The 15,068-nt window shown below is 44.4% G+C and overlaps 1 protein-coding gene across 1 annotated transcript in view; it reads left to right on the top strand.

The window, feature by feature from the left end:
• Positions 1-79: 79 nt before the first annotated feature.
• The window catches only part of LOC132387108 (transportin-3-like), a gene marked incomplete at its 3' end in the record, with an annotated part of 60,842 nt that continues 45,853 nt past the window's right edge, over positions 80-15,068 (top strand). Inside the window, exons 1-3 of the mRNA XM_059959459.1 lie at positions 80-284; positions 10,532-10,656; positions 11,583-11,783. Coding sequence (XP_059815442.1) covers positions 10,540-10,656; positions 11,583-11,783 — 318 coding nt within the window. The remainder of the gene's footprint in view (positions 285-10,531; positions 10,657-11,582; positions 11,784-15,068) is intronic.

Here is a 15,068-nt window from a genome sequence, read left to right as displayed (position 1 = left end):
GACGGCCGGGATCCGCTGAGAGGTGAGCGGGTATCGTGGTCACGGGGGAGACGGGGCTCAGCTCGGGGCAGAGGGGCCCATGGCCGAGGGTTTCGTCACAAACCGGGGACGCCTCCGGGTGGGCCCTCAACCGGCGCCTCCACCCAGCCGAACCTTCTAGAAATAATAGGGCTCTGAGTGCAACTACCTGGCGGCCGTGGCTTTGGCGTGAGGCCAGGATCACCCGCCCCACCTCGCACGCAGCAAGAACCCATGATTAGTGGGTTGGGCGACCCGATGGAAGGGTAAGGTGTTAGCCATGGGTACACGGGGTGTGGTGGGACGGCTGCGTGTCCACAGTTGTAATGTAGCGAACCGTGGCCATAATCCCAGCCCGAACCAAAAACACTGTGTGCCCGGGATAATGGGCAGCGAGTGAGTGTTTTATTGAATGACAGTAGACCAGTCCCGGGATTCATAACCATGTTACCAGGCAGTGAGTCTACTAAGTACAGTACTGTTTGCCAAGGGGTGGGGGAAGCGTTGTTAACGTTTAGAAAAGCAACGGTTCATTTTAGTTTTTTTTCTCTGTGGAGCAGATAGCAACTTGCACTTTACAACTTGTGTCAGGTAATACGTGCCTTATGTGACTGAATGGAAGGTTGCAGTTCCATTATAATCTCAGTCTCAACTTTTTATCATTGCTATGTCATGAATTTTTTTGTGTGGCAGCAGTACAATGCAAGACATAATTGCTGTAAGGTACAAGGAGACATAAATAGTGAAAAAGTAAGGTGGGCTGTTCTGAAATCTGGCACAGTGGGAAGGAGCTGTTTCTAAATCATGAATAAAATATTTTATTCACAATATTTGAGTTAACCATCATCAGGATGGTAGACATATACAAACTTAACAACCATCAAATCCCTTATCTCTGTCAGTCTCAGTTTGAATATACTCAGTATCCAAGTCTGCACAACCCACTTGGGTAGTATTGTGAAGGTGTAACAAGGGCTGCACCTCCCCGAGCACCTTGCTGACTGCTGGAGGGTAGGGGTGGTTAGTAACAGGGATGGCTGATCTTGGTTTAACATCAAAACCACAGACACCAGGCAGTTGCAGTCAGAACCGTTTTATTTCTGGTAGGATCTGTTGGGTGCGGGCCTATGTGGTGAGTTTCTGCAGCTAATTTTTGTCTTGCTGAACATCACTACACAAGTCTGAACAAGTGTTTTAATTTTTTTTAATCCTCTTGCTCTGTCTGCTTCTCCTCTCTGCTAATCTCAAGACACTCCTTAGGTTGTGAAAAGCATTTTATGAACTATTATTCTATTAATTAGATAATTTACTGATTTGTAAACTCACAGAAAACGGATAAAGGCACAAATCATTTGGGATGCTCTCTTTTGTTAACTGAGACATAGAAAATAAAGGCAATGCACACAAAAACTGGAGGAACTCAGCAGGCTAGCAGCATTTATGGAAAAGAATAAATGGTTTTGAGCCGAGACCCTTGATCAGGATCAGAGAAAAAAAGATGGGAAGTCAGAGTAAGAAGGTGGGGGAAGGGGAGGAAGAAGTAAAAGGTGGCAGGTAATGGGGAGGGGTGAAGTAAAGAGCTGGAAGTCGATTGGTGGAAGAGATAAAGAGCTGGAGAAAAGGGATTCTGACAGGAAAGGACAGAAGACTATGGAAGAAAGGGGGAGGAGCACCAGTGGGAGGTGTTGGGCAGTTAAGGAGATAAGGTGAGAGAGGGAGATGAGAACGGTGGTGGGGGGTAATTACTGGAAGTTCGAGAAATTGATGTTCATGCCATTAGGTTGGTGGCTACCCAGATGGAATATAAGGTGTTGCTCCTGAGTGGCCTTATCACAGCAGTAGAGGAGGTCATGCACTAACATGTCAGTATGGGAAGTAGAATTAAAATGAGTGGCCACCAGGAAATCCCACTTATTCTGGCGTATGGAGTGTAGGTGCTTGGCGAAGCCGTCTCCCAATTTGTGTCTGGTCTCCAATATGCAGGAGCTCTAGGTACATTAGATGACTCGAGCTTATAGGTGAATTGTCACCTCACCTGGAAGGGGCCCTGAATGGTAGTGAGGGAGGACATGTAACGGTGAGTTCCACTTGCAAGTATAAGTACCAGGAGGGAGATCAGTGAGCAGGGACGAATGGACAAGGGAGTTGTGTAGGGAGCAATCCCTGTTGTAAGCAGAAAGATGTGCTTGGTGGTGGGGTCTCATCGGAGATGGCAGAAGTTATGGAGAATTAAGTGCTGGAGGTAGGGCTAGTGGGATGGTAGGTGAGGACTAGAGGAACCCTGTCTCCGGTGGAGTGGCAGGTGGATGGGGTGAGGGCAGACATGCGCAGAATGTAAGAGATGTGGGTGAGGCAGCATTGATGGTGGAGGAAGGAGGAGAACATCACCTTAGTTCTGGATTGAAAAGCCTCATCCTGAGAATAAATATGGCAGAGATGGAGTGAAAAGGTTGGCATTTTACAAATTACAGCGTGGGAAGAGGTACAGCCCTCTGAGAATCAGAAAGTTTATAAAAGATATCCGTAGATAAGCTCTCGCTAGAGATGGAGATAGAGACAAAGGGGAAGAAGGTGTCGTAAATGGACCAAGTAAAATTGAAAGCAGGATGCAAGTTGGAGGCAAAGTTGATGAAGTGTACGAGCTTAAGGAAGCAGCACCAATGCAGTCATTGATGTACTGTACGAGAAGTTGGGGAGTGATACTATTGTAGGCTTGGAACATGGACTGTTCCACGTTCAGGCATAGCTGGGACCCATGTGAGTGCTCATGGCTGCACCGTTTGTTTGAAGGAAGAAGGAGGAGCTGAAGGAGAAATTATTGAGAGAGACCATTTCTTCTAGATGGAGGAGAACTGGTGGGTCTGGTGTCCAGAAAGAAGCAGAGAGCTTTGAAGTGGTTGGGTCTGGTGTTAAGGAAACTTGTGCTCTAAGCCAGAGTGAGTACTCTGTACATATTTTTCTGTCGCATTTTAGTCATTCACTTAAAGATACAAACAGTAACAGGTCCTTATGGCCAATGAACCCGTGCCACCCAATTACACTTGTGCCCAATTAACTTGCTAATCTTTAGAATGTGGATGGAAACGGGAAAACCTGGTCACGGAGAGAGCATACAAACTCCTTAAAGGCCACAGTGGAATTGAACCCAGGTCACTGGCACTGTAAAAGCATTGTGCTAACTGCTATGCTATTGTGCTGCCTCAGAAGCAATGTGATTGGAATTGATCAGGTGCAGTACATTGGCACGAATTTGCTGTCTGGTAGCAGTGAGACCTGGGCTCAGTCCTGATTTCAGGTACTGTGTGTTCAAAGATTACATGTTGTCTCAGTGATTACATGGTTGTCTCCCATATCCCAGAGACATGTGAGTTGATGGATTACTTGGTCATTATATTTTGTCTCTATCTAGTATGTGGGTAAGTAGTGGAACTTACTACTTACCTAGTGAAGGTGTGGAGAGTTGATGTGAGCGTGAGGAGAATAGGATTGCTGCAGGAATAATTTTAAAGGGTCGGTCGGGACACACCTGACGGGCTGAAGAGTTGGCCGCATTGGTGGGTTTAGGGCAGGGATTCCTGGTTTTTATTTATGCCATAGGCCAATACCAAGACCCTGGTTTAGAGTAGCACAGATACAGAGTCCATCAAAGTTTAAAACAGATTTTCTTCCCTGAGAATATTAGTTCACAAAATTGGATTTATGTAAAACATCTATTTGTGTCATAGAGCAATATAGCATTGAATCAGATTCTGCAGTTCAATGAGTCTGTGCTGATCAGTGTCTACCCAGCTCATCCCAATTTCCTGTGTTTGGCCCATATCCCTCCAAGCCCCAGCCTTCCACATACCTAAGTGCTTCTGAAATGATGCTACTGTACCTTGCCCAACCCCTCACTCTGGCAGCTCGTTCCATGTACTCACCAGCCTTTCTGTGGAAAAAGTTGCTTCTCAAGTTTCTTTTAAATCTGGACACCCTGTCCTATGGGTGGGGGTGGGGGGGGAGAGCAGAAGGTTGCTACTACCCACCTGATCTAAATGTCTCATGTAAACTTAAACATTTTCTGAGAGCAGATCTGGCCGGCCCCAGGCCCTCTAGTAATGATAGCATCATTGTAAATCTTTTCTGCATTCTTTTCGGTTGAATCACATCTTCCTATTACAGTGTGACCAAAACTGTACACAGTTCTGCTACTTCAAGAATGATATTTGTACAATCCAATGTCCCAACTCATTGTCTGGATTAATGAAGGCCTCCATGGTAAACATGAGGAAATCTGCAGATGCTGGAAATTCAAACAACACACACAAAATGCTGGTGGAACACAGCAGGCCAGGCAGCACCTATAGGAAGAAGCACTGTCGACATTTCGGGCCGAGACCCTTCGTCAGGACTAACTGAAAGGAAAGATAGTAAGAGATTTGAAAGTAGGAGGGGGAGGGGGAAATGTGAAATGATAGGAGAAGACCGGAAGGGGTGGGGTGAAGCTAAGAGCTGGAAAGGTGATTGGCAAAAGTGATAGAGCTGGAGAAGGGAAAAGATCATGGGAAAGGAGGCCTAGGGAGAAAGAAAGGGGGAGGAGAGCACCAGAGGGAGATGGAGAACAGGCAGAGTGATGGGCCGAAAGAGAGAAAAAAAACAAACAACTAAGTATGTCAGGGATGGGGTAAGAAGGAGAGGAGGGGCATTAACGGAAGTTAGAGAAGTCGATGTTCATGCCATCAGGTTGGAGGCTACCCAGCCGGTATATAAGGAGTTATTCCTCCAACCTGAGTGTGGCTTCATCTTGATAGTAGAGGAGGCCATGGATAGACATATCAGAATGGGACGTGGAATTAAAATTTGTGGCCACTGGGAGATCCTGCTTTCTGTGGCTGACCGAGCGTAGGTGTTCAGTGAAACGGTCTCCTAGTCTGTGTCGGGTCTCACCAATATATAAAAGGCCACACCGGGAGCACTGGACGCGGTATACCACACCAGCTGACTCACAGGTGAAGTGTCGCCTCATCTGGAAGGTCTGTCTGGGGCCCTGAATGGTGGTGAGGGAGGAAGTGTAAGGGCAGGTGTAGCATTTGTTCCATTTACAAGGATAAGTGCCAGGAGGGAGATCAGTGGGAAGGGATGGGGGGTGAAGAGTGGACAAGGGAGTCGCATAGGGAGTGATCCCTGCAGAAAGCAGAAAAGGAGGGGAGGGAAAGATGTGCTTGGTGGTGGGATCCTGTTGGAGGTGATGGAAGTTACGGAGAATTATATGTTGGACCTGGAGGCTGGTGGGGTGGTAGGTGAGGACAACGGGAACCATATCCCGAGTGGGGTGGCGGGTGGATGGGGTGAGGGCAGATGTGCGGGAAATGGGAGAGATGCGTTTGAGAGCAGAGTTGATGGTGGAAGAAGGGAAGCCCCTTTGTATAACATAATTTTCACCATACTGTCCAGCTACAATGCTGCATTTAATGAACTTTGCATTCGTGTCCCTAGGTCCCTCCATTTCATTATACTCCCTGGTGTCCTAGCACTCAGAGCACAAATGTGATGCTGGTTTGGGTTTCCAAGCGACATTACCTTGAGCTCAACTGTATTGAAATCCATTTGCCACTCCTTGGCCTAATTCTGTAACTGATCAAGAGCCCCTTGTAATGTACAATAATCTTCCCTATCAAAGAATCCTGTAACTTTTGTGTCATCTGCAAATTTACTGATCAAGCCTGTGCATTTGTATCCAGTCCATTCATATAAGTAACAACTATAATCCCGACACTGACCTCAGCGGCACATTACCAGTCACCGGTGCTTCCTACCTCTGAGCCAACTTTGAATCCACTTGACTAGAATCAACCAGGATCCCACAGTCCAGGCCAGCCTTGTATGTGGGATCTTGTTAAAAGCCCTAGCTATAATGCAAATAGACAATGTCCACTCCCTTACCCTCATCTTCCTTTTTGGTTTCTTCAAAAAAGCATCTCTAGAGGTTTTGTTAAGCATGAGTTCCCATGTACAAAGCCATACTAACTCCTATTTAGATTCTGTCTGTCCAAATGCTGGTAGATCCTAAGAACACACACAAAATGCTAGAGGAACTCAGCAGGCCAGGCAGCATCTATGGACAAAAGTACTGTCAATGTTTTGAGCTGAGACCCTTTGGCAGCACTGTAGAAAAAAAGATGGGGGAGGTGAGAGAAATACAAGGTGATGGGTGAAACCGGGAGGGGTGAAGGATGGGGTAAAGAGCTGGGAAGTTGATTGGTGAAAAAGATACAGGGCTGGAGAAGGGAGAGAGGAGAGGACAGAAGGTCGTGGGAAAAAAGAAAAGGGAGACAATGGGAAGGCACAGGGAAAGGGAGAGGGAAAGGGGCTTGGGAAATGCTGGGGGAGGGTCATTTCCAGAAGTTCAGGAAATCTATATTCATGCCATCAGTTTGGAGGCTACTCAGACGGAATATAAGGACTTGTTCCTCCAACCTGAGTGTGGCCTAGCTCATTGCGACAGTAGAGGAAGCCATGTATTAGCATATTGGAATGGGAGGTGGGATTAAAATGGGTGGCTAGCAGGAGATCCAGCTTCTGTTAGATGGGAGTGTCGGTGCTCGGCAATCTACATCGGATCTCAATGATATCCAGGAGGCTGTGCCAGGCACAGTATATGACCCCAACAGAGTCACAGGTGATGTGTTGCCTCACCTGGAAGGACGAGGGCCCTGAATGGTAGTGAGGGAGGAGCTGTAGGGGCAGGTGTAGCATGTGACCCACTTAGAAGGATAAGTGGCAGGAGGGAAGGGATGAATGAACCAGGGAGTCGCATAAATCCTTGCGGAAAGCAAAAAGTAGTGGGTAGGGAAAGGGGTGCTTGGTGGTGGGATCCAGTTGGAGATGGTGGAAGTTCCAGAAAATTCTGAGCTGGACGCGGAGGCTGGTGGGTGAGGACAAGAGGAACCCTATCCCAGGTAGGGTGGCAGGAGGATGGGGTGAGAGCAGACATGCGGTTGAGGGCAGTGTTGATGGTTTGTGCTGGCAGATCCTGTCCCTCAGAATTATCTTCAGCAACCTCCCCACTCCTGATGTCAGGATGACTGGTCTGTAGACCCCTAAACTTTTACTTGCTTCTACTTCTTGAAACAATGGAACAACATTCACAAGCTAACGATGAAGCGACTATCTCAGCGTGAGCCTCTCTACTTTCCGCTCTGGTTTCCCACAAAGTCCGAGGATGCACTTGGTCAGAGCTTCGGAAGTCCCACCTCCCTGATAAGATGAATGTTCTCCAAAACATAGAATACAGGCCCTCAGGTTCCTGATGTGCCAACCTTTAACCTCTCAATCTAACCCTTCCCTCTCCCATAGCTCTCTATTTTTCTTTCATTTGCCTAACTACGAGTCTCAAATATCCCTAATGTATCTGCTTCTATCACCACCCCTGGCAGCACTCTTGCCTACCTCTGATACTTCCCTCCAATCATCTTAAAATAATCCCCTCTTGTGTTAGCCATTTCTGCCCTGGGGTCAAAAGGTGTTGCCTATATACTTTATCAATGCCTATTATCATTTTGTACACCTCTGTCAAGTCATCTCTAATCCTCCTTCACTTCACAGAGAAAACCCCTGGTTCACTCAGGACATGTGCCCTCTAATCGAGGTAGCATCCTGGTAAATCTCTTTTGCACCCTCTCAAGATTCCACATCATTTCTATAACAAGATGATCAGAACTAACTATAATACTCCAGCTGGCCCAACCACAGGTTTGTAGAACTGCAGCATTACCTTGCTGCTTTTGAACTCAATCCCCTGATTAATGACAATTTGCTTTCTTAACCATTCTATCAGCTTGGTGCATGGTATCTCTATCAACTGCACCTGCCACTTCTCAACCTAGTTCAGCACCCTGTCAATGTCCCTTTGTAACTTATGATGACCTTCTACACTATCCACAACACCACCAACCTTCATGACACCTGCATCTCCTACTAATCCACCCTTCCACTTCCTCATCCAAGTCATTTACAAATATTACAAAGAGCAGGGGTCCCAGGACAGATCGCTGCAGAATACCTCTGGTCACCGACCTCTGGGCTTCATCTTCTGCCTTGTAGACAAGCCATTTCTAAATCCACACAGCCAAGTTTCCCTGGATCCCATGCCTCTTGACCTTTTGAATGTGCCTACGTGGGGAATCTTGTCACCACATTCATTACACTGCTCTGTCTTCATTTTGTTTCTCATATCTCTTGAGCAGATGTGAGTTTCTCTTCAGTAGACACACAATACCTTGGGTGTGTTCAAGACATTCCTTCCTACAAGCAAAACCCAGTGGCATGAATGGCAGCGATCCTTCACTACCAAATGAACTCAACGCCTTCTATTCCCACTTTGAAAGGGAGAACACAACTACAGCTGTGAAGATCCCTGCAGCACCTGATGACCCTGTGATCTCTGTCTCAGGCTGATGTTAGGCTGTCTTTAAAGAGACTGAACCCTCGCAAAGCAAAAGGAGTACCTCGTAAGGCTCTGAAAACCTGTACCAACCAACTGGTGGGAGTATTCAAGGAGATTTTCAACCTCTCACTGCTATGGGCAGATGTTCCCACTTGCTTCAAAAAAGGCAACAGTGCCTAAGAAGAATAATGTGAACTGCCTTAATGAGTATTGCCCAGTAGCACTCACATCTACAGTGATGAAATGCTTTGAGATGTTGGTCATGACTAATCTGAATTCCTGCCTCAGCAAGAACCTGGACCCATTGCAATTTGCCTATCACCACAATATGTCAACAGCAGATGCAATCTGCCCAAGGTTTTAGACCACCTGGACAACACAAACACCTATGTCAGGATGCTGTTCATCGACTATAGCCAGCATTTAATACCATCATTCCCACAATTTTGATTGAGTAGTTGTAGAACCTAGGCCCTTATACCTCCCTCTGCAATTGGATCCTTGACTTCCTAACTAGAAGACCACAATATGTGCGGATTGGTGGTAACATCTCTTCCTCGCTGATGATCAACACTGGTGCGTCTCTGGTGCGTGCTTAACCCGCTGTTCTACTCTCTATATACCCATGACTGTGTGGCTAGGCATATCTCAAACACCATCTATAAATTTGCTGACGATACAACCACTGTTGGTAGAATCTCAGGTGGTGACGAGAGGGCGTACAGGAGTGAGATATGCCAACTAGTGGAGTGGTGTCACAGCAACAACCTGGCACTCAACGTCAGTTAAGATGAAAGAGCTGATTATGGACTTCTGGAAGGGCGAGACAAAGGAACACATACCAATCATCATAGAGAGTGGAGAGAATGAGCAGTTTCAAGTTAATAGGTATGAAGATTTCAAAGGATCTAACCTAATCCCGACATAGCGATGCAGTTATAAAGAATGCAAGACAGTGGCTTTACTTCATTAGGAGTCTGAGGAGATTTGGCATGTCAATGAATACACTCCAAAACTTCTATAGATGTACTGTGGAGAGCATTCTGATAGGCTGCATTACTGTCTGGTATGGGAGTAGGGGTGCTATAGCAGAGGGCTGAAAGAAGCTACAGGGAGTTGTAAATTTAGTTGGCTCCATTTTGCCTAAGTACCCAGGACATCTTCAAGGAACGGTGTCTCAGAAAGGCAGCGTCCATTATTAAGGACCTCCAGCACCCAGGGCATGCCCTTTTCCCACTATTACCATTAGGTGGGAGGTTCAGAAGCCTGAAGGCACACACTCAGTTATTCAGGAACAGCTTCTTCCCTTTTGCCATCCGATTCCTAAATGGACGTTGAACCCTTGGACACTACCTCACTTTTTTAGTATATAGTATTTCTGTTTTCTGCAAGATTTTTAATCTTTTCAATATAGCTATACTGTAATTGATTTATTATGTTTTTTTTTCTATATTATGTATTGCATTGAAATGCTGCTGGTAAGTTAACAAATTTCAAGTCACATGCCAGTGATAGTAAAACTAATTCTGAAATGCATTAGTTATGACCCAAGAGATGCTGGGATGATAAACCACCAGCTGCTTGTGTTAGCTACTGTCCAACTCATGAAAACTGAGCCAACAATTCTCAATGAATTCTTTTGCTGCATTTGTAAGAATGCTTTTGATTTACTTTGAATTTTACGCACGCAAGTTTCAAAAAGACTTGTTAATTCCTGTCTTCTCTTTTGATCTAAAATTTTGTATCAGTGGATTCTACTGCTTACATTAATTTGTACATAGATAACTGGAGTGAGAGATTTTGTTATGGCTTATGAGACTATTGTATGTGTGACTCACAAATACCTAAACAGTCACAAGTACCTAATGGCCGAGTTCATCATTGATGAGTAGCCACTGCTGTGCTGAGGCTGAATCAATCTATCACAGCTATTCTTCAACTGATGGAGACTGGCTAGCAGGCTTGATCAGTACATACAAGGGCAAAGAAGGATGCTGTGCACAGTGGGATGTAACGTGCCTGAAGAAAACACCGTTTGAGTTGCAAGCTTGTTTAATAATTTATCCATCTGTTGACATTGACTTCCAGATCACAGAATGGAGGGGGAGGTCAGTTTAGATTCTGTCTATCAAGCTGTTCAAGCTTTATACCATCATCCAGATCCACAGGGTAAAGAGAGAGCTTCAGCCTGGCTGGGTGAATTCCAAAAGTCGGTGAGTTCAATATACAATGTAGATCTGTGTTGCAGCCCAGTGTTGGTCTGTGGTCTAAGAGAAGAAATGTATCTTTACAGACTTGAATTAACATTAAGCGCAGTTCCAGCTCTCCACGCTTCATTGTTGTACTTATTTTACCTCAAGAAAATTAGGGTCTGAAACCCAAAACTGTCCATTTGAACAGCCGGTGAGATCTGATCAATTAGACAGCACTGACTAATCACGAGTGTGGCGCCAATGATGCTTACCAAGATATATTTTAATATCAAAACCAGTAGTGTCCATAACTTTGGTGAATTTACCTTTTGTGGCAACATTGCAGTTTTTCTCTTTATTGAAAATTGATACAAGAACCAGAATAAAGCACAGGGCTCCCTTGTCATTTCTGTCCTGGCTGATGAACTTCAGCCCCTGTCACCTTCCAGAATTGATTGTGTTCATTGTTTATATCTCTCAGAATTTTGGCAAAATGCTTGTTTTCACAGCGGTCCCTGAAGATGATGTATTGAGGGACGAGACAGGTGACATATACCAAAGGTGGTTTATTATGTTGAAGTGTAGTTTTTTTCCCCACCAGCTTTCCAGATAGTGGAAGTTAATTAAATAAATGAATTTGCTGTAAATTCTTACCCGGCCTGAGAACTGTGCTGCTCTTCATATCAACATTATAGAAAAGAGAATTGGCTTAGAGGGAACAGTAGTACTTGTCATGATCTGGGTGGCGCACAAACTAAAGCTACTCACTATCTCACTGCACATGATAACAGTAAATCAACACCAATTCCATGTCTAAAAGTATTTCAGTAAAAGAAATTTAAGGATTGGACAAATTAAATGTCTCGTATCAACTTCTGAAGACTGTTAAATTTCAGCTGCTGTGGTCAGTTTTAACAATTTCCTGTTTCTTCTCTTCTACTGGCCAGATGTTCTCATGGCAGATATCCGACCAGCTGTTGAGACTCCAGCGTGACATCGAGTCGTGCTACTTCGCTGCCCAGACTATGAAGATGAAAATCCAGTATTCATTTTACGAGCTGCCCCCTGAGATGCACTCGTCACTTCGTGATTCACTGCTCACACATCTGGAGAGCCTGAAGGACTTGTCCCAGGCCATTGTCACACAGGTATCATGTGTAGGAACTTTGAAGGAGCTGGATGTTGGGGTCAGTGTGTCTTTTTCACCTGTGCCTTCTCTAGATTTTGATTTCCTTGGCCTGGGAAAAATTCACCCTGCCTGTGCCTTTGTGATTTTATACACCTGTGTGAGGTCACCCCACAGTCTTCAAGAAGTAGTACTAGCCTTCTCTCTTTGTAACTTGTTCATTCGAGTCCCAGCAATATTCTTGTAAATCTTCACTCTTTCCATTTTCTCTTGTCCTGTATCATATTATTTCCCATATCTGACTGTTGGATTTTCTTTGATAAATTTTTAAATTATGTTTTGTGCTTGGCTTTGCTCGCTTGTGCTACTTAAAAATCCTTTTTTCAGGATCTGGCCAGACCAGAATAGTTTACCCATTCCTCTTGCTCTTTGAGAAAGGAGTGGTTGTACAGCCAGGCCATTTCAGGAGATATTTAAGAGTTGACATGTGAAGGGTATTTGATGAGGAGTCACGGAAAGGTTGGACAGGATAAGGTGGCTAGCTTTTTCTCAAGTGCATCAATGAACTGGATAGCTGTAAACAGAAAACATACATAAGCAACAGGTGAATATCTAGACTGAGTGTTAGACTGCTTAGGGAAAAGTCCCCACAAACAGAGAGAGTCCTTTTTGAATAATTCACTTCAGTATTCAGTAGACGGGTTTTGACAACTGTGAGGTCAGTGTAGAACAGCTCACTGTGCTGAGCATGTAAAGATCAAGAAAGAGGCAGTGTTGGAACCTCTGGGGAAAAAAACATTAGTATAGGTAAGTCCTTGGGGCCAGGTGGAATTTAACCAGTGCTACTACAGAAAGCAAAGAAAATGATTGCTAGGACATTGATGATTGTTGCATCCTTGGCAGCAGGTGTAGTACCAGAGATTTTAAGGATGGCAGATGTTCAAGAAAAGTAGTATGAGTAATCCAGGGAGCAGTGAGCTTTAGGTCAGTGGTGGGCAGACTATTGGAGAAGGTTCTTAGAAAAGGGATGTATGACCTTTTGGAGAAACAGTCTTAATAGGGATACTCAGCATGGCGTTATAAGGAGCAGGTTATACCTCACCAGCCTGACTGAGTTAATGAAGCAGATTGTGAAGGTAGATGTGGTGTATATGATCGTAGTAAGTTGCTTGACAAGGTTTCCTATAGCAAGCTCATTCAGAAAGGCCTGAAGCGTGAAAACTTGGCCGAGTGGCATTGGCTTGCCCACAGAAGGCTAAAGGTAGTAGTAAGCGGAGTATATTTAGCCTGGAAGTTAGTGACTAGTGGTGTTAACAGAATTTTTCTGGCACCCACACTCTTGTGATTTTTATAAATGCCTTGGAGGCAGAAGTGGAAAAACAGGTTAGTGAGTTTGCAATGGTATGAAGTTTGGTGGTATTGTGGGTAGTACAGAAAGCTGTTGTAGATTACTGTGCAATATTGAAAGGACAGCACTCTAAAGCTCAGGTTAAACCTCAGAGTATTGTGTTAAGTTCTGATTGCCTTATAGGAATGAAGTGGAGGCTTTAGAGTATGCAGAGAATGTTACCTGGGTTAGAGAACATGTTTTATGAGGAAAGATTGAATGAGCTAGGCCTCCTTTCTTTGGAGCACAATACCAGAGAACATCCATGGAAGGTGAATGTAAGATGACACAGGTACGTATGGTATGTGTGTGGAATGCACTGTCAGGTGTGGTGCTTGATACAATAGGGACATTTTAGAGACTGTTAGGCAAGTGAATATAAGAAAATGGAGAGTTATGTGCTGTGTACGAGGGAAGGGTTAGACTGATCGTAGGATAGGTGTACATAGGTCAGCACAACATCATGGGCTGAATGGTCTGATTTGTGCTATACTGTTTTATGTTTTAACAAACTTTGTGGTGTTTTCTACTTGCAATGTTTGCTTTTTTTAAAAACAATTTTCAGAGTACAAACAGAATTTAAATCCCAGAAATGCCCTTGTGGGATTTGAATTCTTATCTGTGATGTTAGTCCAGCCCTCTGATGTTTTTTTTTCTTTAATATCTTAACTGATAGGCCAATGCCATTTAATTACTTAATGCATTCCTGAACTTCTCAACTTTAAACAGGAAATGTCTTCAATTTATTTAAACCTTTTCCAGTTAACTTTCTGTCCCCCTGGTTTGGAAACCAAATGTGACCTGCTACTCTCCAGCAATAAGTCTATCTCATTAGGTCATTATCTATATTCCCTCTGTAGTCTGAAGAGACTTTCCAAACTGGTCTGTATTTCTGAATAGCATACAGCATGCTGGTGAATCTCAGAATCCTCTCTGAGCTTAATTGTTCTTGCACTGTGGAACCTACCTTTTTCATTCTATTCTCCTATTGCATTCCTGCTGACACTTTATCACTTCACATTTCATCTCTCCTATAAATTGTAAAACATAGTGGTTGTCATCATCATGTGCCATGTTGTATGACATGGGCAATCATGGTCTTACGACCATTACTGTCCCTGGCAAATTTTTCTGCAGAAGTGGTTTGCCATTGCAGCCTTCTGGACAGTGTCTTTACAAGACAGGTGACCCCAGCCATTATTAACTCTTCAAAGAACCAGAATTTGTGATGTATACCAGCTGCTCGTTCAGCCATCCACCACTTGCTCCCATGGTTTCATGTAACCCTGATTGGGGATTTTGGGGGGGGGGGGGTGTGGGCTAAGCAGATGCTGCATCTTGTAGGCTAAGACCTTGCAAGAAGTGCCTTATGCCTCTTTTGTTAGTGACACATCTCCACCCAGCCACCCTAAACGTAGTATTCCACTTAAAAACAAAAAAATGCTGAAACCATGCATTTGAGGAAGTCTGCAGATGCTGAACTCCAAAGCAACATTTACAAAATACTGGAGGTGCTCAGCAGGTCAGGCTTTATCTAGGGAAATTAATAAACTCTCAGTGTTTTGACCTGAAACTGCTTATTCATTTCCATAGATGATGCCTGGCCTGCTGAGTTCCTTCAGAGAATGCTGAAAGCAGCTTTTGCTATACTGAACTATATTTTGCTGCCTTGTCCAATGATCTTGCCCTCCCATTTTTTAAGCATACTTTAGGACTCTGCAACTTGGCACTGCACTTGTTCTGTTCATGTGCCTGAATATTTGTGGTAATCCTTGAATTGCATGTTTTATAATTCCTTACAGCAGTGAATAAGTGGCTGATTAAAGTCAAACTAAATTTATTATTGAAGTGTGTGTACGTATGTGTGTGTGTGTGTGTGTGTGTGTATATATACACACACTATCACACACACACACTATC

Source organism: Hypanus sabinus, unplaced genomic scaffold, assembly GCF_030144855.1.
Source record: "Hypanus sabinus isolate sHypSab1 unplaced genomic scaffold, sHypSab1.hap1 scaffold_1535, whole genome shotgun sequence".
Taxonomy (NCBI): domain Eukaryota; kingdom Metazoa; phylum Chordata; class Chondrichthyes; order Myliobatiformes; family Dasyatidae; genus Hypanus; species Hypanus sabinus.
The sequence above is the reverse complement of the archived record's forward strand: the minus strand, read 5'-3'. Positions and strand labels throughout refer to the sequence as shown.